Source organism: Ostrea edulis, chromosome 5 (genome assembly GCF_947568905.1).
Source record: "Ostrea edulis chromosome 5, xbOstEdul1.1, whole genome shotgun sequence".
Lineage (NCBI taxonomy): Eukaryota > Metazoa > Mollusca > Bivalvia > Ostreida > Ostreidae > Ostrea > Ostrea edulis.
In genome coordinates, this window is record NC_079168.1 from 21,602,405 (window position 1) to 21,626,967 (window position 24,563).

Genomic DNA, 24,563 nt, shown 5'->3' on the forward strand with positions numbered 1-24,563 from the left:
TTATGTTAGAAAGCGAGGTAATGGATCTTGAACACTATTCTATTGATATATATACTTTTTTTTCAATGTTAAACATGGTAAAGTAAATGTCATAGGTATTAAAAAGTCCAAAGTACTGAATCAACACCCACACACGCATACTATATGAAAACATTCACAGTGACAATTACACAGCCTGTCAAATTTTCGTGCTGTCACAATGGTTGAGAAGACTGTGTGTGTGTGGGAGTCGATGCAATGAGGGGTAGGGCATGAGCATTTCCAATGTTTTGACATTGCGATAAGTTTACTAAACTCTCCGTACCAGCCTGTCCCAATATCATACAATTGTGCCCGAATTTTATTGTTTGCAGGGCTGCACACTACTCTGCATTCAGTGACAACCCCCCCATTTTTTTTTTTTACCACACAAGCGTCAAATGGTACATCAGCAAGGGAATTCTCATTTGCATAATTATATCAACTTTTGTCCCCCTTTTACCGAAGCTTTTGAAAAGCAGTAGGTGTTTGACGGTTGATTATAGCCAATAAATGGACTAATTTCCAGTTCACCATGACGATGCGAGAGGTACAGCATTGACAGAGTTGCTTTTAAACGGTAGGGTCTAATTATCATATATCGAACTTTGCGCCGAAAAACTGCAACCGATGCAGCTTTTGAAAAAGAAAACAAAGATGGCGGCGTGATATACATAGTGGATAGTCTGTTTATAAGTCATTCTTATGACAGATATTTAAAACGTCGAGTGTCTGTGGTGTTCTAAAACATGTAATATGATACCCAGGGCTTATGTTACATTTTGTAAACATGGTGTCCTTATAACTTCAAACTTTCGATAGAAGGCTTTCCAGCCAGCAGACATGATGTTTGGATTATGTATCACATACCATGGGTAAGCCCATGATTCCCTCTAATTTTCAGTAGACGGTACTTTGTCTGTGATTAAAGCTCGTGTTTCAAGGTCACTTGGTAACAAGCGAGCTAAGCCGACAAATCGGGATTTTCTTGAAGATACTCTCACTCAATAAGTTCTAGGTGGTGTAAAGTCATAAAAGGCAAAACTAATCAATGGATGAATGGGTAGCCTTTAATGTGACAATCGATCATTGTTACTGGATGAGATCTGGAATGGTTTATCCCACAATCAGCTGTCCCCCAGCATCAGAACTGTAACGAGAAAATGAAGCATAACGAACTTGATTAATATGAAAAATGGTACATGACTGATCAGCATAACCACGGGCACTGGAAGTTAATGTAAATATATAGTATACATGTGCATGTATAAAAAGAGGATTTTATATACATTTTTAACGCAGTATTAAGTCTTCCCCGGAAGACATGTGTCGCCTGCTAGTTCATTCTATATGTAATATATCACGTATAATGTTGAAAAAGTAAATTATTCAAATGGTTTTTGTCAGTGTAATACTCCTTTTAAAGGTTTTGAGAATTACTAAACATTCTTTAACGATAACTTAATTGAAATTGAAAGATGAGACATTATTATGCAATGGAATTTGTGGGAGAATCTGTTTGAAATTAAGACATTTATTAAATGTAGACTGAATGAAAACATATGTTTGAAAATATGTATCAACCTGTTACTGTGCTCTTCAAGACAATGGTAATAACCATAAGTAATTATCTGTTGGGTTTACTGCTTAGTCTTGTTGTCTTTTTATATATCCAATTTACTGTTTCTCAAGAAAAATCATAATTAGTGCTGTTCTGAAATCACATATACTGTCCTTCAGTATGGAAATTACAAATACTGTCCTTTTGTACATAAAAATACTGTCCTTCAGTTAATCATAAAATAAAATCTTCAGCAAAAAATTTTTTTGCTGTAAAAAATTCTAAGTCCCGGCAAACAGGAAGTTGATAAGCGACAGATTCGAAAATGTCTTACACAATACAGTTGGCCACACTGATGCTCTGTGCCAAATATCAGGGAGTTGCCCCATGTGGTTCTTGAGAAAACTGTGACAGAAATTTTTTGTGACGACGCCAGACGACGACGCAGGACGACGGATAGTGATCCCTATATGTCGCCACTGCGTGGAACGCAGGCGACACAAAAATATATATTTGTATATTTTTTATACATGCACATACTATATATTTACATTAACTACCAGTGCCCGTGAGCATAACCATGCTCAACACTATTCTCTTAGAGAAGTCAAGAGGCATAGCCTTGATCGACTTCTCTTCGCAAGCATTCATATTTTGATTCTGGAAAACGTGTAAATGCCGGAGTCGGTGACGGTTTGTCCTTCGACTCAGATGTGCCTGGATTTACGCAATAGACAACTTGTTTTCAAACATTTAACAGTAAATCACTTGTGGCAGTTTACTTGCACAAAACTGCCACAAGGAAATCAACACTTACTTGCTTTTAATCTATTTTCAACATGCCCCTGTCCCGGGTTTAAATCACAACTCTGATTACGTCAGCCTGCTTTTCTCTTAACTGGTCCCCTGTTGTGACAGCTCTCAAGACCAGTTAACGTGAACCCGGGACAGGGGACATGTTGAAAATGGATTAAAAGCAAGTAAATGTTGATTTCCTTGTGACACTTTTGTGCATTACTGTTAAATGTTTGAAAACAAGTTGTATATTGCGTAAATCCAGACACATCTAAGTCGAAACGTCGGTCGAAGCATAAACCGTCACCGACTCCGGCATTTACATGTTTTCTAGAATCAAAACATGGGTGCTTGCGAAGAGAAGTCGATGAAGGCTATGCCTCTCGACTTCTCTAAAGAGAATAGCTCAACACATACTAATACAGGAAACACATCAGAGCATTGTATGTGTAATGTTTTAATCCGGGTCTCCACCACAATATACCTTGTTTCACACAGGAAGTTGTTCATGGTCTCACAACTGTCATCATCCCAACTGTAGTTCTCATGTTGTAGTAGTGCCATACAATCCTCTCCGGTGCCACCAGAGTCAGGCTTCCCTGGGAACCACTTCTGGTAATCCTCTGTCGATATGGTTTTGCCTGTCGTCGTCCACACCCACTCACCCTCCACGAGGGAGTCCGTCCCATCAATCCAACAGCCGTCAGGCAGGCCTACAGACATGATCACGAAGAGCCAATCATGGATTTTGTTGGTTTTTTTTTTTTTTTTTTTTTTTTTTTTTTTTTTTTTACATACAGTAACTTCATAATACATCAAATACATGTACTTGCCCAAAAGCGACATAGTCACAGGAACTTCTTGATTCATTTCGGGGATTAAAACTAGTTTTAAAAAACATTTGAACGTGAAGCAAAGCTGCGATTGTGGTGTATAATGTGGTCAATTATACTTGCAAGGGGTCATAACCACTTCCCGATCATGCATATGAATATTTTGCACCCTATCTAAGTTAACCTGTGTTATTTGACTGTGTAATTATTTCAATCAATACCATACGATAATACGTATGCCACACAAACTGGGATACTCCAAAAACTCACTTTTTTGCATCGATTTCTTTGAATTAATTCTAGATTTTTCTTACCTCTGTGATACTCTCGACGGAAGAGCCCCTCAACGAAATTTTGCTCTCTTGTTGATTCGATGACGGCGAGATGTGACTTGAACAGCTGACAGTACATCTAAGAAAAGAAAAAAAAAACCACCCAATAGGTTTAATGGCTCACATCGGTCGACTGAGCAGTGGTATTTCACCACGTAAAAATCCTATCTACATACACGCTGTGTGCTGTGAAAATAAAACCCACCATCCACCCTTTGGTGGGTTTTATTTTCACAGCGCAAAGCGTGTAACCCACCACTCACCCTTTGAGGAGGCCTCCGTGGCCGAGCGGTTAGAGCATCGCGCTCAAAATCACGCGGCCTCTCACCTCTGGTCGGTGCGGGTTCGAATCCCGCTCGCACCGGTAAGTGAGAAAGTTTCCCAGTTTACTTGCGGAAGGTCGGTGGTCTCTTCCCAGGTACATTGTATCTGGGTTCTCTCTTCCACCAATAAAAACTGGGCGCCACCAGATAACTGGAAAATTGTTGAGTGTGGCGGAAAACAACAATCAATCAATCAACCACCCACCGTTTGCCAACACTGTTTCTTTTATGTAGAACTGCAAATTGTTATTATCAAGGTTTGTAGGTTTGATTTTGTATTATTTGCTATCTAATCTGGTGGTATCTTGCAAATAGGGCGCAAATTTTGGATGCCTCCAAGGATTAACTCATTTATGTATATATTTTATGCATGTTCCATGTACTCTATAACTTGTAATTGTACTTTCACTACATGTATTTTTCTAGTCAGTCTCAAAGGGGGATCACACTTTACCTGACACCTATGTACATGTTTCAGCAGGTATTGTTTATTCAGGTGACCCCCCTTAATGGTTTGTTATACTTTTTACTTAACAATTTACCTTACTTCATTCAATAAATGACATTCGACAAAACTGCATTACAGTGTTGGGTTATTTTTCACTGTTTGGACTGATTCTTCTCATAGGAGGCATGAACACGCTTATGTGTTGCCCAACACCGATCCCAGAACTTGAATTCTACACAGGACGAATATGCTCGCATATTAATCCCACAGATTTCATCCTTGTAGTTCTTTTTTAAAACAGTTTCATTTCCCCCTATAATACGTTGTACATGTACATTCTTATATTGTAAACATCTCTTGTCGCCCTACTCAGTTCCAGTGTAAACAAGCTTGAATTTACTCTGCACGAGATCGTTTGCTTATTGAATCGACACTTTTTGGTCCTAAGATATCCTATGTATAAACTGAAACCCACACGGTGTCCCCGTCATAGTCCCGGGTATAATGATTTGAACATTCTAAATTGTACACTAAATATCAAAATGATAAAATATTGTATTCTCGTAGTTTTAAAAAAAAATATATTTAAAGAATTTTGCTATTTATTATATAGCTAATAAATAGTCTATTATAAAATCTGCGTAAAATCTAGAGAATGTTAGCGTTCAATATTCTGAGAATTTATTGAACGCTAACTTTGCATTGCGTAAATTGTGTGTGCCCGAAACATTCCGAGTATGAGCGTTCGATATTGACGTTACCGTAACGACGTAAACAAGCCAAAATGACGGGTTTAATACTGAACAGTTAAGAAATGCATGTTGATATTGTACACTTTCACCTTAGTTGTCAACATTGATGAATTCTCGTCTATTTTGGAGCATTTTGAATGAAAAGGGATATAATTTAACAACTAAATACTTTAGCTATATAATAAAAGGGTTAAACTTATATTGGTGAATATTGGCACGTAGTTGGCTATCAAAATACACGAGCTGGCGAGTGCATTTTGACAGCCAACTCGTGCCAATATTCACCAATATAAGTTCCATTAAAACCCTATAATATTATATATATATAAAACTTTGAACGCCATTGAAGCTTTTCGCAAAAGCCAAGACGAACAAACCTTAATCTATTCTACATAAGAGTGCATGTATATTGTATCCTTGTGGTTTTACAAAGGCAAAGGATTCAAAGAATCTTACTTAATACCTATGTTAAAACGAATTCCAATAATGGCTCCACCATCTCCCCGGGGGAGATTGAATGAATTTCAATCTATACTACATGATGATGCTTGCATATAGATTTGACAAACAGGACCATTGTGGTTCTTGAGATTGTGATACCGTCACTGGTCCCCGACCTATTTTCATGTCTTTGTAACGGTCTTCCTTAACATTTCACTAGACGGAAGTTTGAGTTTTATCATCAAACATGTGACACGGTGGGAAGTATGTTCAATCACGTGACTCATGTGTAAATGACTGAAACTGCACATTGGTACTTCACCTAGTGAGTATATACATGATTTACCATATATGTAATGTGTCATGTTTATTAGCAAAGTACAAGTGACGTCTTAAGCCAAAACAACTACATTTATGTACTTCCATATTGTTTGCTCCTGTAATACAATCGCTCGAATTGTTGCGATAATTAGTTTTAAATTCTCCTGCTTTCATATGTTTTGAGGATACACTGTTTGTGTATATCTATGGATGAACACTGTTAAACGTGGGCTGTACTTTCATACTTACCATGGCCTCTGCCCAGGTCGCTTTGGTGGAGTGGAAAAATTTGTAACAAGAATCATCGTGCTGAAGAAATCCGTTTGGGCATCCCGCATTTACTGCAACATTTCAAACAATTTACAATTCAAACTATTTGAAACTTTAGGAGGTCATCAGAATCGGGAAACTTAATGCGCGATCTTTGTCAATCTTGTTCGCAGTTCGTAAACTTCTCCAACATGCACAGTCTCACACACACGAAACATAAAGTGATGAAGTCAAACAACCCATGAAGAGCTATGTACGATTTGTTTATATAATGTATTAGATCATGTCTGATTCTAGAATTATTTTGTCAACGCTTACCGTGACTTCCATTTATAAGGTCATATCCGCAGACCCGTGACCTTCACATCTACCAACGGGTTGTGTTATTTATTACAGTTGCTTCGATGGCGCTGTCCTAATCTTGAGATTCGGTTCGGCTGAATATATTTGGACTGACGCTTTCGCCGAATCTCGGAGCAGTCCTTCATAATTCATGTTTGGAAATTTACTTTCAGCTTCCACCGGCTCTAGTAATAAATGTGCACTTAGGTGACTCTGCTGTTCGCTTCAAATCAGTAATTGACTGTTAAAGTAACTATCATTATTAATTTTGCATTGCTTACTGTCTAGGTAAGAAAATCCTAAATTGAAAAGTCACTACATTTTCTGTTCAACTGAACACTTCCATGACACAATATCTTACCTTCTGAAATTGAAGAGCTCCTATAGTCTGTTTTATCAAATTACTGGTACATGGTATATCCACATAAATACTTGTACATCACTAATTTGGAAAAAAAACACTATGGGAACTCTTCAAATTTGGGAGATAAAATGTTGCGCCATGGAAGTGATCATTTGAACGGAAAATTTAATAACAGTTTATGTTATGGAATTTACATACTTAGACGGTAAGTAATGCAGCATTAATAGTGATACAGAGTTGGTTTGATAGTCAACTAACTTATCTGAAGCGGACAGCAGTGTCACCTAAGTGCACATCAATTGTTTCAATTGCTAGAACCTGCCGAAGCTGAAAGTAAATTTCCAGACATGAATAATGAAGGACTGCTCCGAGATTCGGTGAAGGCGTCAGTCCAAATATCCAGCCGAGCCGAATCTCAGCCAAGATTAGCGCTGCCCGTCTGCGTGCATGTTGCATTGTACCCACACTCTTTAGCGATCTATATAAAAGCAATTTCTGACGGAAATTTCGCACAATTTTGAAATTCAATGCTTCCCATTCATATTCACATTGCTTTATAAACTTTTGATCTACGTATTTTATTTATTTGCGGCAATGGATAAAACTTTTAATAACATTCTTTTCGATGAATATTACTTCACAATATATTTTTTTCCCGTCATGTTTGATCAATCTTGATTCAATATTATCCCCTGAAAATGATTGATATGCAAATTTCATGTTTTAGTATATCTCGACAAGTTTTGTACGAAACTAAACACGGTATTGTTTTGCATGAACCCTGAGGTCCACGCAGAAAATATATAAGCGAAGTTAAACTGGATGCTAAGCTTGTGCAGGCACAGATGCACGTTTTCACGAGATCTTTATTTATAGATTGGTAGTACGTGACCGTACACATTTGGAGGGGGAGTCAACAAGTTCATGTTTATCGAGATCAGCAATGTTTTATAAACAAGAGAATCTTTAAAAAAAAATGTTCCATATGGTTTGTGAAAAATAGTTTTTATTGTTCTCAATAAAGAAAAGATTTTATTGTTCTCGGTAAAGAAGATTAATATCATGGAGTCTAATTTATTCATTTGTGTACATGTACATATTCACCTCAATAAGCGCTCAACAAGTGACCTAATGTATTAGTATAGTTGTTCTCCATATATCTTAGAATGGATATCCTTTGTGAAGTTGCACCGAGCTTTTAAAAGCTGTGAAAAACGAAATTCAGGCTTGTGAGCATCAGTACTTTGTTGCCATATTTATATATTAAAATAAGTTAAAAACTAAAACGCTTTTATGTAGACAAGATTGTATCTCCTGTTGGATATTGAATGTTAATGCTGCTAATATTTTATATCCGTTAAGCCTATATATCACTCGAGTTCTAGCAATAAGACATAATGAAATGTTTCCATGTTTCAAGATTTATAAAAATATATGTGTTTTTTGTTAAATTTCTAGAATATCGAGTTTCTGTTAGAACTACATGCCTAGGGTCCACATATTGCAGCCCCCTTTGAAGGACAACAACATTTGGGACGTGTGCTAAAACAATTCTTTGACGATATTGCAACTGGGAGCAAAGAGCGACAACTCTGGGTAGAAAAGCTCGTATGTTCAATACTTCTCTATATAAAGAAAAACAGTAGTGATGTTTCAAAATCATTTAAGTTGTTGTTCAAAGAAATACACATGCATACCCGGTAATTGTATCAAATATTTTAAAGTGAGATGATAGGGAAATTACGCAAGAAAATTCGTTACCACCCCCTAGTGCACGTTTTATTCGATGTTGTACTGCAGCTCATTTCCTGCAGAGTTGATTGTGTGTGTAGCATATCTAGGAGTAAGGGACCGGAAATAATGAATTTCATAACCACTGCCCCTAAAACTCCTAGGAGTGCAGCCATAATATTTTTATTCTCTTAAGCATGGAAATAAATATGAAGACTTGTTAGATTGTGAACGAATGGCTCCGGGGTTCAGGACTTGGGGAGGTCCAAGTAAATGGCATAGTGAAAATGAACTATGTATGAAAAATATATTTACTCTTGAGTATGTATTAGATCAGACTGAGAGAATAGACATGGGGGCATCAACCACGTTGTGTAATTGGAGACCCTTGAGTAATAGGTTCCGGATCCCGTGCGTGATTTAGGGTTAAAATAATAATATACTATTTGAATATTCTCTTACTTTTATACGTTTAGCGGGAAAATTTGGTGCATAAACCCTGAGAGAGAGAGAGAGAGAGAGAGAGAGAGAGAGAGAGAGCAAACTTACATGTGTGTGGTTATGTATGTCCATTTCTAAACGTCATTGAACAATTGAAGCACACGAACGTTTAAAAATGACCGCCGGTTGCACATCTGTGGAACGCTAATGCACCTATTGGACACGTGTGTTTTCGAGATGTGAAGAGTTCTTCAACTTCAAAATGTTAAATTCTATGATCGTCATATTAAAGTTGTATTTGTCGACTGTATATTAATGCTCTTTGTGTACAGTGCCCAGCTGCCCCACGCAATTTCAAATAAATAACGGTATGTCAAATATTTAAATTGAGTCTTGAATATTTCAGAAAGTACTTGGAAAGTCATGAATATTTCAGGAAGTACTTAGAATGGTTTTATGAACATTCAGGTAAGTTAACTGTAGAATGTTGAATATAGTGCCTCTATCTATTTGTTTTTTGTACCGGGTAATTGTCGGAATTGAGTACCCTGTAATACGAGTTTCAAACCTTTCTCTGTTGTTTGATATCCAGATAGTCGGAGTGCCTGTACTTAACACTAAACACTGCGATATTAGACATCAGAAACTCCTACTTTCGGGAAGTAGGTTGCTTATGGCCAGAGTGCAATGACCCTGAACCAGCGTCATATTATCACAGATAATGACACAGTATGAAGAGTTATATGGGTCATGATTTTGTGATGGCGAAACATTAAATGTTCACACTCAACTTAATATTTTGCTAAAATCATATTGAAATAAGGTCATTTGGTCAAGCTCGTCAGTAAATTAAAAACCAAGATTCTCTGAATCATGAATTGGTATCGAAGTAATTTCACGGAGGTAAAAATTATTTGTCCTAACAAACATATTCACAGTAATTATCTTTGTTTACTTTTGATCAATAACAATATCTGTAGCATCTGAGTGGTTAATAGATGCTCTCCGTACACAGCACTTCTAATTAGGATTTTAGTTATACGAGACTCAGGTGACCAATAAGACCAAGACTCGTGTTATTTTATGGTTTATGCCCTGATCTATATTTATTTATACAATCAAGTGACGATCACGAACACCAATCTCATAAATCCCATAAAGAATCCAAAATTCAGAAAAGGACAAACACGGACCTACAGAGAAGGTGGGGCCAGGTGCCTAGGGGAGTAAGCATCCCCTTTTAACCGGTTACACCTGCCGCGTACTCCATATCTTGATCCGGTAAATGGGGTAATCCAGTCAAAATCAGTGTGTAAAAACGGCTGAACAATTGGTTTGAAACACGTCAGACCACATTCGACTCAATAAAAGCTATATGCTATGAAATCTTACCATTACTAATGGTAACCAAAACTACCACAACAGAAATCCAGGGAGCACACTTTGTAAGCGACTGTCCAGTTCTGGTAATCGCCATTTTCGTGAATTGTACGACAAATTTGACCCCCAGATAAGAATACATTTATAAGAATTGTAGGGACTACGGCACTGACTTGGATAAGCATTCCATTAAATACAGGTAAAACATAGAGAACATTACCTGAATATATCGGATCAATGTGGGTTTTACAGTCTCAGAGTCATTCATGTGGGGTTGCATTAAATCAGATGAATCGATGTACATGTAATTATAGCAATATTTACTCCCGGCTCTTACCATGTGGATTAGTCGATCACTGTGTTGGCCTCAAATCGAAATTAGTCCCACCCATTTTTCCATCTTTCATTCCTGCTTGCTGTCGATTATGCTACCTCTTTATACGGCAATTGTGTCTCATCCTGTTCATAATTAAACAGTTATACTACCAAACGAAAAGGTTGTTTCCATTTATAATGTAGATGTCGAAGTTGTATTTCGTTTTGTATAAATCTTAACATCATATTAAACAACCATATCTCCCCATTGATAAGTTTATTCAAATACATGCCGTATTACTTTCATTTTTTGTCGTGGTTCTCCAAATGGCTTAAAACACGGAGATGCCTGCTACCTATTTTTCATTCTCCGGATTTCCTGGATTCAAGCTATGGCATTCAAATATATAAAACGCAAACATTTCACTGAACAGAAGCCACTTTATAATACTTTGAAGTTGGTTATAAAAAATGTTTATGAGATTGATCACTATTCGTTATCTTCACTTTCCTGTTGGCATCATTTTTTTAATAGAAATTCTGCGAGATATATGACGGCGAATTGGCTGTCATCGGATATGAAGAAATACAGCTGTGGATAAAATTCTATCTAAAGCACCTGGACGACATGCAAGTAACCTTACCGTACTTTTGGATGGGTACATATATATTACAAATCAAATTTCAAATTAAATGATTTGGCGGAAAGTTTCGGTATTTGCAATGTGAATAGGTTTCTGATCAACATTTGTCTACATCCAGGGATTCGCTTGTACCTACCTAGATCGCATATATATGAAGTTATGATCTATTTATTTGTTGTATAAGTTTTCAGTACATATAAAACAATTACAATAGTTACATATACAGTGTAGTGATTAATTTCCCCATACATAGCAGTTAATGTGTAATTTGTAAAGATGATAATATATTACTATGACATGATATACTAGTATTATTTTTTATCCAGATTCGGCTATTTCAACGTATACAATATGTTTACATTTCTTTGTCATGAGTAGACACGATCGCAAAACTATTTGTATTATTCCGTTAAAGTTTTCCTACAAGCGTTTCACGGTATCGGAGCGAGCTCATCAAATGCCTATATCTATCATTACATTCTGACAGTTCAAGAGGTAAGACACATTTGACAGTTTTTAATTCAGTACAAATAACATTCAGAGGAAACACTGAATTACGTATATTCTTAATTTTGAACTCTTTCTATTACGTTCTTTGGAGAGTTTTTCACTAATATTGAGACGTCACCTATTGTATGTGAAGTGCCTCCAATTTAAACCTAGACAGGACACTCAGGGCCGTATAGAATTAATATTCATTTAACTGGCGTCCGCCACTGAAATTAACTTGCGCAGGCGGTCGCCACTTATTTCATCTGGCGACCGCCACTTAATTCATCTGGCGGCCGCCACTTAATTTAATTGGCGGCTGTCACTTAATTTATCTGGCGGTCGCCACTTAAAAATGAATATTAATTATATACCCTGGCACCTACCAGCTTCCGTATATGAATAAATTAAATCCCATAACATTAATTAGATGAAAGGTGAAGATAACGAACAAATATAAGTAAGAACATCATTGAATAATAGTTTTCAGTGTTCTTAATATAAAAGAATAATTTATTCTTTTAAATTAAGAACACTGAAAACTGTTTTTCACAAACCAAACAGAATTTTATTTTTTTTTAAATTCTCTTGACATTTGTTTATAAAACATTGCTGATTTACATGTAACATATACTTTGGCATACACAAGCTAACTCCCATTCATGTGTACGGTCACGTGCTACCCTGTAAGGTCGCGTCATCAAGCTCCAGTGCAATCGGAATATCGCTCAGTCTTTACCATCTAGTCGAGAAGTTTCTATGTCCTGAGAGGCTCTGGTAAAAACGTACACTCGTGCCCGTACAAGCAGACTTTTCCAAACAGCATCTAGTTTAACCTTGCTTATATATTTTCCTGAGGTTCACACAATACTTTTTAGTCTTGCTTTCCTCAGAATCTCGCTCTCGCCCGGGCGAGAGTATAGTGCGATTTCCATTATATATTTCTTAACCAGAAGAGAGCGCTAAGTTAAAATGGCGACTACCGTGAAGGAACATGAACAACTTGTTTTATTATGCCTTTTAGTATATAACTGAGTTTCTGACCAGCAATGCTTTGCAATGTCTCTATCAGCCAATCAAAAACAATACCGATTTTTCGCTAGGCCTCGACTTGAAATCACAGAAATAAACTAGGAATTGTACCAGACTTTCGTTCGTACAAAGTCTCAAGAGCAATGATTTTCGGTATACGAAATCTTTCAACTCGTACTCTTTATTTTCGCACTGAAAGAGACAGTTAACTATATCAAAGGGGCATGGACGCGATTTAAGCTGAAAATTTAGAATTTCTCTTTGTTGTACGCTGTATTTTATTTATTACATGTATGTCCCCCTTCCAGAAGGGGAATATATTGCTTTAGTGTGAATTCTTCTTCCTCTTCTCATACAAAGTTTGTCCGGGCCATAACTTTTTTGTCTTTTGACATACACATGTACGCCTTTGATATTTGGTATGTGGGTATACCATGTTAAACAGTGTGTCGCGAACCATTTTTGATGACCTTTTATATAAAGGTAAAATAATAGAATTGTTTGGGCATTTTTTCCCCGGACCTTTTTGTTTCATGACAAAGGCCATTGATATTTGGTATGTTGGTATACCATCATAAGACAGTGTGACGTGTGCCGTTTCGATTATCTTCATTTGAACTTTTATGTAAAGGGCAAATAATAGAATTTTTTGGGCTAAGCCTTTAATAATTGGTATACCATGATAAGACAGTGTGTTGCGTGCCATTGTTGATGACCTTTGACTATGACCTTTTATGTAAATGTCAAATAATAGAATTTTTTGGGCTAAGCCTTTAATAATTGGTATACCATGATAAGACAGTGTGTTGCGTGCCATTGTTGATGACCTTTGACTATGACCTTTTATGTAAATGTCAAATAATAGAATTTTGGGTAATTTTTGTCCGGACCATAACTTTTTTGTCTTTTGACAAAGGCCTTTGATATTTGGTATGTGGGTATACCATGATAAGACAGAGTGTCGCATGCCATTATGATGACGACTTTTCATGTAAAGGTCAAATAATAGAAGAATTTGGGGGGTATTGTTTTGTCCAGACCACAACCTTTTTGTCTTTTGACATAGGCCTTTGATATTTGGTATGTTGGTAAGTTTAATTTACTATCATATGTTCACAACACTGTTCCTTGGTTGAAGCACATATACATGTAGGTGACTGTTAAGTACCGTAACTATTAATTTTCCACTTTAAAAATGATCCCTAAAAATGTTTTTAAAAATTGGAAAATAGAAGGGGGACATCAGTTTTAGTGTGCTAAAACAATTCTTCAAGTCTGTTTTTCAAGAGTTTAATAACAATATTCATTGAAAAATTTGAATAACTATTTTTTATAGTTAAATACATTCTACACATGGGGTTTTTGGTTTTCCTTAGAGATGAAAACTACTTAATACAATGGGATTTTATCGGAAACAATGGCTTAGCCTGTCAGAATGAACGAAGGACTGAAGCAGGAAAATATAAACTTCGCTAAGAAAACATGAAGGTGTCTAAATGGTTTACATAGTTTTAACATGTTTAATAGTTGATGCTTACTATCTGGTTTCTGATCCTATCTCAGATATTTCCATGGGTCTTGCCCTACTCTCAAATTTTTCTTGTTATGATATTTATGAGATTAAGCACTGTTCGTTAGTTTCACTTTTTCATTTTAATAGTTTTGATCGTTACCAAGTTTTGACGCTTATGTCAATAACTTTTCTTGTAAAGGAAGTCGCGACATCAAGCACTGCATGGTGTAATCAGAATTTCGCCCGGCCATTTACAACAAGTCCAGAAGTTTTTCTCGACTTGACGGAAAAGGCCGAGCGATGTTCCGATTGGCTCCGGTGAACACATACACGTGTGCATGCACAAGCTGACTTTTCCCCATAGCACCCGGTCTAACCTCACTTAAATGTCCACACAATAATGTGAAAGACCTTTTCTTAAAATTACTTTGAGATAGGGTGTAGTGGCATTTGGCCGCTTCTGTTCCGATTGTTTAACATTGTATACGTGACAAATTGGCCCGGTGGCGCTGATCTTTTGATGGAAATGCGTGGGAGTGGGTAAGGGAGCAGTATCCTTCATCCTTTTACTTGCACCTGAGGGTAGGAGCAGATGAAGATTGTCTGGATCTGCTTCCACACAAACAATTCATTTGGAGCGACGAAAGATGTGTTTGGAAGATGAATTTTCTATGTAAAACAAGGTGTTGCCACATTTTCCACTTACAGGTAAGATTCAATGCTTCTTTGTTTAAGTAGATCATGCGCTATAAGTGCATCCATTATGCCAAAACCATCAAACATACTTGATCTCTGGAACTCAAACCTATCAGTATAGGATTTTTTTGTTTTCACTTAAGCCTGTTTCAAATTTGATTTCTCATTGTTAATCGTTTAGTCTGTTTCGTGAGGCGTTTTCTGTAATTGGAATGAGGGGATTTCAAGCAGTGCAATAAGCATAATAAGGGAATGAAAATGACAAGATGTACTGGTGACTATTCATGACCTAGAAAATGATTTAGCTTATTGCTCATTTTCTATCAAACATATTGTTTTGAGAGCGCGATTACCTGGTAATAAAGCCTCTTGGCTTGTTTTCCAATCTCCATAACATACAGATATACAACGTATATTGTAAAATGTTCATTTCACACACAAAAATTAAAGTAAACAAAATTATACGGAATATCGGGCTTAGCTCTCTGTCTCTCACAACCGTTGAGCTACATGGAGACATGAAACGTTTATTAAGCTGCATGAAATTGATTAACAGGATTTCATCATACGGAGTTGAACGCGAGGCATGGCTACTTCCGCCTGTGTAGTGTACAGTAATTATTCTCGCCGATAACGTTTCAATTAATACCATACAATTTCCTTTGAAGTTCTAATAATATTTTTATTTAAATAATGCATGCAAATTATTACAGGAAATTACCCTGACAGTCGAGTTTGCAATGTGTCTAGTCACATCGGACGCTACGGATTCAGAGCACATTTTTACCTCCAATGTAAACAATTGCCATTGAAACCAAGCACTTGGCCTTGTAGTTAAGATCTCACCGTCTTTTTTACTATAATTCATTCGCAGCAACTGTTCCTGTCAGAACAATGCTGCACGAAAGAGGCACTCAGTGCAAATCCTATTTGAAAATTAATGTTGCAGACTGATGAAGATATTAATGAGTGCTGTCATGTTTCAGCCCGGTACAAACGTGTCAGACCCACGCGCGAATATTCACCAATATACCTATTATATAATGCAGAGTATGTTCTTTTGAAGCTCAATCCTTTACACAACGTGAACAATCCTCTAGCATGTTTTAGTCCTTCTCATCCTGTATGGGATACGGCACAACGTAGTAAGGTTTGGGATATCGTATAGGCCCCTCTTCTGCAGTAAGAGGTGGACTTGGGTGTTCGTCCGGTGCTCGGAGTTCGAATTTGCTGATTATATTTGTAAAAACGAGGAACAAAATTTGGTCTGCGAAGCTGTTGAACTTGCAAGTTATAGGCCCTAAGGAGAAATATACGAATTTCAATTCTTTTATTACATTTCCAGGAAAATGATCTTGATGTATAGAATTATTCTCACAATCCTACTTTCGTTCAAGTTTTAAAAAATGCAGATGCATACTTTAAAACTTGTATTTCTCCAATCTGATAATTCATTCAAATTACATGTAATATTTCATTCTGCTGATGAGCAGGACTGGGTAGTAGGCTGATATGCACTAGCCATCCACCTAATTCATCATAATGAATACTGGTATGAAAATACATTTATGTATAATACTCTCTTACCAAATCCATAAGGCAAGAAGGCCTCATGGTGGACGAGCTCTCCGTCCGAATCCGTGAAGTTTTCCGGTCGGAATTCTGCAGGACGTTTCCAGTACGTATGATCCATGTGGCACGACTGATAATTCATCAGGAGCAGGTCGCCGCTTGGGACTCTGAAGTCTCCAACATCTGTTTCTGACGAAACTTCGTATGGATATCCGAACGGCACTACACATAAAGTCATAATATTGTATTTATGATTTTTTATATTGTAGTTTTTAGGATTGGGACATTTTTGTAATGTTTTATTAGTCACAATTCCTTAGCATGAATTGAAGTATTGTGTTTTTAGTTTATTATATTTTAAACTTTTTTTGCATAATACTTTGTCATTTATTAGTTAATAAATGATCATTCTAATTCCTCAAACCGTGTTATGTGTTTAATTGTGTCAAACAGAGCACCACCCTATCAGTTATCCATAAATACACACTTTCTCATATTGTTTCGTTTTCAAAATCAGGTCATCTTTAAAATTTGCCGTAACACGAGTCATCAATTTAGTAGTGGATAGGTGGACAGATAATTTTGTTTGGTTGGACTTAAAATCACCCTTTCTATCATCGGCCAGGAAACAAGCACACTATGAATTTTTATTCAATAAACTGATGCTCTTTGACAAGATGACTACGTCCCGCAACTTTCGATGCTATCTTTTGATTATAACATGGTATTTCAGATAAATTCATATTTAAAAATAGCAAACAAGAAAAAAAAAAAAAAAACCCGAAGCCAAAATTAAATTTTAGTTGGAGACTTGGATGATAAGGTCGAGTTTTCTAAAAGGATGACTTCAGTTTGTGTAATCTATTATATAGTGTTTTTTGCTACATGTATGAAAGTTGGTTCACAATCCAACCTGTAAAAGGTGAAACTGTTTCCCTATTCACCGAACAGTAATGAACAGAGAATTGTTAATTGTTCTGAGGAACTGAAAATATATTTTAAAAAATAATTTGCTTCTTTACCAATGGTTGATAAAAATGAAATATTCTGGAGAATATATCAAACAACACTGTAGGAATTTCATAATTAGACCCGTTGCATTACTGAATATTTTTGCTAAGAATATATAGCCTCCACTGCAAACCTCTCTATACTTTACTCCCACAGATAAAATAGGGCGATAAAGTTAAAAGGTATTTCGAACAATATGTGCAAAGTAATGGTTTCTTTTTAGATATTAAAAAACACAATACGTGAGAAAATTTGTGATAAAAGATGTTTTTAGTATGTAGTAATAGATCAAAATAATGCATAACCCCTTTAAGATGGTTAAAAGTGTAGCATGATTATAAACTTGGTGTAAAATTACCCTAAACCCTCCTGTGGCACACGGCGTGAAATCTTACCTGGGTTAGAAAAGCGCTGCGCCTCTTGTATTGTCGCTAGGATAAACGGGAACTGCTCGCGGTCTCCCCAGGAAACACATCCATCATCTTTTATCTGAAATATCATAATCAACCTTGTAATTTTGAGATTGTAAACGCAGATAGGTTCCTATGGACCTCCTGTTGAATTACAACTATTCAATTTGATTGAAGGGGTGTTAACCCATGTGATATCACGGTTGAAATTATATGCACTTGCTTCCCTTGTAAACTATTTTATTTGATAAGATTAAACGTATTCGAATAGATAACACAATGTTGAATCCAGACCAGCTTAAAACTGAGGGTTTTGTTCTATACACTGTGTAATTTGATCCGATTCAAAAACGATTTATGGCTATGGATTTTATTATACACGAGATTGGATTCTTTCATCATTAATACATTAACATAAAACTTGAACTATGGAGTTCTTTGATTGCGGAGGATTGGTTGATTGATTGTATATTGTTTTAACCTCCCCCCCCCCCCCCCGAGGATGTTTCACTCATATGGAGACGTCACCATTGCCGGTGAAGGGCTGCAAAAGTTAGGCCTATGCTCGGCGTTTGTTGAGGATATTTTCTGAAATGTCTATTTGATTCTATAATATGCATGTATCTTTATGTCAATAAAACATAATGATAATGGCACTCGTATTAGGTACGGTAAATGTTATAGTGTGTTGGGTCCCAAGAATAATATTGCTGTGTTACATGTACCTGCAGTCGAATGACATGGCGACATTTCTTTTGAAGTTCAGGGTATCGCGTCATCAACAAAAACATCCACATCGATACACTGATGGTGGGTTCACAGCCACTAACGAAAAAATTAATTACCCCCTGGAGAATGCCTCCATCTGAAACATAATTTTATAATCTTATTTCTCATTACTCAGATAGGTCGTAAAAGCTTGAAATGTGAAGAGTTAATAACACGAAGGACGGGGGACGAAATTAAAGGTATTCACAAAGGGATTTTTCTTGAAATTCTATCATATATGTTTAATATCATCGTATTGGGGAAAAAAAACCCAGGCATACCCGTACATGTGGTACATACCGTTGATTAATTTTCCTTCGGTGCTGTTGCGCTTTAAACAAACGTCTATGAAATCCGGAAGGTCTTTCTTGATCAAAGATGATTTGTGATTGATCAATCTGGGTTCTAGAAACTCTTGTACATATTTGACGGAATCTCGAAGTTTTGAAATCTGAATGAAATTTTAAAGTCTAAATTACACACATGCATTTTCGCGATAGATGCAATGATTCACTTAGAAACCTTGTCTGGGGATACCTGTCACTTCTTGGGAAACACATTCCGTTCTTATCTATGACAAATTGTAAACCCCATGCTTAGAACTGCCGTTGTAAATCGGTTACATAACATGAGTTACATGGTTAACAACGCTCGCCTGAACATACTGATAATTAATTCTCGTATGAAATACATATTGTTATACCGTATTGACAAAAAGAACATAATGTGAACGGAACGGAATATACATTACCGTATTATTATACATGTATAAAAAAAATAATTGAACATTAACTTAATAAACTGTGCCGTAATTAAGTTCCTACACATTCTATATTTATGAATCTTGGCCCTGTGGTCTCGATTTACAGATATAAGTATACAAGTATGTACAAACTTTAAAACGAGGTGTCTTCCCTTTGTTCGTGAGGAGATTTCCCTATATGCATCCCGATTGCATTTCTATTTAATTCGCACTAACCACAAACCATGGTTTGAATTTGAACAAATTCTTTTATTAGGAACTTCCAGTGGTTCTATATGAATGTTGTAAATGAGGCCACCCACATGGAGGGGCTGCCTTACATTTATATAGGCTTGCATTCCCTATATACGAGGGGATTTCTGTGCCAAGGTGATTAAAATGGTCTAAAATATACCCGTCTACATGAAAGATGGACATCTATCGATCAGATATTTATTTTATCCTATGGTGTATATGAACTAACTGCATTGGACGAACCCTTTTAGTGGACAGGAACCGAAGGACACTGACGCCATTCTCAGGGGTAACAAAATTGCTACATCTGGATATTTCTTGGAGGCATTCTTTAAAACGTCTACAGGATGGTCTATCAAACTCAAGTCTGAAACAAAAAATAGGCTCCTGTATGCAATATTAGTAGTGAAATATCATATCTATATTCACAGTGTGTATCCTGCTTAATTTCTATTGAAACAATTGCAACTATAAACTCACATTTTGTTTCAATCTAGTTAGTCCGGATTTTTAGTGGCGTCTGTCCGCGTGAGAATATATACATGTACATTCCACGAACTCCGCGACCTACTTCGAAATTGTTGGAAAATGTTTTCTGGTTCATTCTTTTTCATTGAATAAGTAACGCTTACCTATAGTGTAAGGTGATTTATTTTATGCGATTACTTTGCCATTTTTTGGACAATTTTCCCCAACATCGTTTAAATATGGAAATCATTACCAAATATGGAGACAAGTCAAGGTCAGATGGTTTTCAACTGTAACGTTTGAATAACTTACAAATCTATTTTACGTACTTGAAAGTATTGATATTAAAATAAACCACAAAAAAATTCTTTCTTTGGTTTGTTAAACAGGATATGAAGGTCGCAAACATCGCAGAATAATGACCCGCGTTTGTGTCATTTTTCTCAATGTTTGCGACCGCATCTTCCGTTTTTGATAACACAAAACAGACTGGAAAGTGCCTGTTGAAGAGTGTTGTCAATTCCCACATCCTAAAATAATTCCGCAAGTCACTCAAAATACGTTTTACGATGATGTAATGTTTTATCGTGTGTGTGTGTGTGTGTGTGTTTTGTGTGTGTCTGTGTATATATGTGTGTGTCTGTATGCGTGTAATACCTGTATCCTGTCCTCATTTGATAAACATTGCAGTTCTGTGACCTCTGTGATTGTAGTGCTGTATGTCACATTTTATTCGTGAGACTTAGCTATTCGCGAAATTTTAGTTCTCGCGAATAAAATCCTACATATCTAAGTCCCCATCGTAACAGTATTCCCGCACGACCTCGTGATATTGACAATGTCGTGTTGACACCGTGTCCACATCGTCACCCTGCCCACATCATCAACATGGCAATGTTTACAATACATGACTACTTCGCATCTTTCTGTATTGTTGAAATTGTTCACTATTTCACATCGCAATCCTGAGCTATTATATTTATCTTCTGCCATCTCGACACCGAGGCTAATCTTTCCTTATATTATACCTAAAGTTTACTGAAAACCAAACCCTAACCTTCACCCTACCAAACTCCATTATTACATGTACTAACCGTTGATCTATTTGGGTTATTACATTAGATTAATGTCGTTGTCTATGCGGGTTGCAAGAGTTAGGATCGCCAGTCTAAGCGATATATAAGGAACCTATCCGACATACAATATTTTGTCGACCAAGCAATGTCGACACAATGCCCTGTATAAGAATTTTTATGATGTTAACTGGATATCGTGTCAATATTGTAAGACATCGTGATGTCGAGCGACAATCCTAATTGATATTGTACAAACTGGACTAGGGAAACGATTCCGACCGTAATGACGATCATGATCAACAATGAACGGCGGATACACACGTAAAGGTTAATGATTGTGTAGCCCATTAAAGTACAGCAACCTTCGTTTCTCAGACTTTCTGAAATTTTAACTGAAATATTCTAATAATGCGACTTTATCATTTAAAAAAACCCATCTGCTGTGGCTATCAGTCAGAATAATCGTGGAAAACCAAGATTAGTGTTGTACGCTAGAATTCGTGATTAAATGCTTGAAGAAGCATTACCTTCTAGTTGTCTTAATTGATCATAATCCATATTGGTGTTGTAATGTTGAAAGATGTGTGGTCCTTCCTACCGTTCGTGATAAAGAGATAATTATTTAAATACATTTTTTGTCCAAACAGTACATGGAAATCAACGTCGAACAATATAAATGGTTAACCGAGTTACTTATCTTTAAGACAAATCTGTTTAATAATGAATATTTGATACCACAATTCCAACCCACATTTTATGCAATATTCAAGGCCTTATCTCTAAAACACAGAACGTCACGAATGGATGAAAAAAAATTCCCCTGATAAACGGCTTTCTAATTTCAGTTATTATGTAACCTCTCCGCTTCTTGCACCTGTATTGTATCCGGTCTGTCAGTCCCCGTGCCTGTTAATTTCTATCTGTCATATTCTCTCCCAATATATCCCACAGATATTCATTAAGGGAACTATCTTCAGAGAGAACTCAACTCATCATTTTGATCGATACTTGCCCCGAACCCTAAAACTTAGAAGAGCTCACTCTGTTTGAAATCTCCCCCTAATGAAAGTTAGACAAAATAGAGCTCGTCTATCCATGTTTTATGACCCCTCAGATTCCAAATCCGTTTGCGTAATTAGGAACCAGGACTTATATTCAGTGTTCGTTTACCAACGAGAAAATGAGTGTTGTTGTCATTCAATTACGTACGAAATGTTTGATTAATATTAAGATACTGTACTTAATTACGGAATCTGATTAATTCTAAGATACTGTACAGTATATGCATTGTAGTAATAAATAAATATCTATACCTTTCACCAATCGTAACAGCTGACACAATGTTGTACACGGCTTCTGTAACTATATTCAGCATGCTGATTGGTCGACATTTCTCTGCCGACAGTTCCCTCTGCAGGTTTCGAACCTCTTCTAGAATGGTTGCCTCTATTGAGGTTTTCTCTCTCAGGAAATTATCGGCGGTCATCTTGGACAGCTGACCAAGGACCTTCGAAAGCTCATCGTTCTCCAATGAAGAGCCTATGTCGATGTAAATCAGGTTTAAAATTTTGACATTTCAAAACGTTTACATAGTAACCAACGTATACAAAACTATTGCAAATAAGATTGATTTTACAATTCCGACTAAGACGAGTACCATACATACTGTCTTACATAACTGACCTGGAGATGGTTGAACTGCCGTGATGAAGTTGGGCCATTGTCGGTACGGTTGCAAAGAATCTTGCTCCAAAACCCGTTTAATGTTTTCAAGTCCACCGACCACGGTAACGTGACGCGCACCAAGTCTAAACCGAAATATGCTTCCATACTTTCTCTCCAAATTCTTCAGTAAAATCATCAACTTTTTGTTGTCTGATATGCCTGCATTACCGATTAAAGGCAAACTAAAGGGACCTGGGGGTAGTCCGCGGTTTTTCAAGATTAAGTAGGTAAAAAGAAGCACCACTGCGCTCATAAAGTAAGGTCCATATGATAGAAAAGTCACTAAAGCCATCGTTGTAATGACAAAATATGTTAAAAAACTGAAAATTTAAAACGGGATGGTACTCCTTTGGGGTTTGCGCGATAAGAAACCACGTTTTGCGTTCATCTGTATTCCGTCTACGAAAGCAGTGTGATAGCTTGTTTACAAAACACTAAAGTGTCCCAGCGCACATACGTAATACTGGAAGCACTTATACAACGTACAGATAAGTATATGCAATAATACATGCAGTTGCACCTGATGAAAAAACAACTGTACATGTCAAGTAAAGAATATAACACATTTTGAAAGACATGACTTATAATGCGTGATTAAGCCAATTAAAAGAAACATTAAAATGAAACCATGGAGTGAAACCTTGTGGGGAGAAACGGCTTTTTGCATAACTAAAATTCAAAGAAATATTTTGTGAACTCATTAAAAGTGATAAAAACTTTCTACCTTCTCCGACATTGCATTCTACTAACACAAATGATTATTTCTTTGACTTGTGTCCCACGGGGTAAGATAATTTTCACAAAAATGATTAGTCTTGTAATCTTAGTTTACATTCATTACTCCTAAAAAAAAAAGATTAGTCTTGTAATCATAGTTTTGCATTCATTACTCCTTAACACGTGCATGCATTAATAAAAGCCCTTTTATTTCAATGTCACCAATACCTCCTAAATTGTAAAATTTAGGATATTTTATAATGATATGCTGAATATCCATAAAAACCTCACTCCCTATCATTCAGACTTATATCTGTGCATGCATGTAATATTCACCTTTTTGTTTCATATTTTCTCCTAGAGGTTGGCTTTCACTCTTTCATAATCATCTTGTCAGCGTGGGATAAGTGAGCTCAGTTTCATTCGAGATGAATTTTACTCGCAGTTATCTTTCTCAGCCTCACTAGACTGTGGTAACCATAGATTAGGAAAAGAGGGAAAAATTGCATGTTTCAAAATGTTTTAAATTCAATTGGTTACGACTGTGTAAAAACTATAGTCCCCTCTGACTAATTCGCCCCCATTGTGCAATATAGAGGCTCTCAGAGATTACAGTTTCAAAAATGATTGACACGTGATATGGATTTGATCTTAGCCAAGGTAAAATTTAAGGGAGTTGGTTTTATATTGGGTCTGATAATCGAGATGTACGAGGTATTAAACTTCTTGTAGAAATAAAGAATATAAGCTTAATCGATGCAAAAATAAATAAACGAAA

At 36.4% G+C, this 24,563-nt stretch overlaps 2 protein-coding genes across 2 annotated transcripts; both read right to left on the reverse strand.

Annotated features, from left to right (window-relative positions):
• Positions 1 to 1,068: 1,068 nt before the first annotated feature.
• On the reverse strand, positions 1,069 to 10,500 carry LOC125649166 (perlucin-like). The gene is made up of 5 exons (XM_048876440.2): positions 10,365 to 10,500; positions 6,074 to 6,165; positions 3,522 to 3,618; positions 2,859 to 3,087; positions 1,069 to 1,168 (listed from the first exon to the last, which is right to left on the reverse strand). Exons 1-5 carry the CDS (start codon positions 10,492 to 10,494, stop codon positions 1,135 to 1,137), a joined length of 582 nt encoding a protein of 193 aa, XP_048732397.2. The 5' UTR covers positions 10,495 to 10,500; the 3' UTR covers positions 1,069 to 1,134.
• A 5,202-nt stretch (positions 10,501 to 15,702) lies between these two features.
• LOC125649164 (cytochrome P450 2U1-like) lies at positions 15,703 to 23,566 on the reverse strand. Its single transcript, XM_048876435.2, has 8 exons — positions 23,027 to 23,566; positions 22,657 to 22,882; positions 20,043 to 20,166; positions 19,103 to 19,253; positions 18,760 to 18,899; positions 18,020 to 18,113; positions 16,629 to 16,835; positions 15,703 to 16,341 (listed from the first exon to the last, which is right to left on the reverse strand). Exons 1-8 carry the CDS (start codon positions 23,358 to 23,360, stop codon positions 16,148 to 16,150), a joined length of 1,470 nt encoding a protein of 489 aa, XP_048732392.2. The 5' UTR covers positions 23,361 to 23,566; the 3' UTR covers positions 15,703 to 16,147.
• Positions 23,567 to 24,563: the final 997 nt, after the last annotated feature.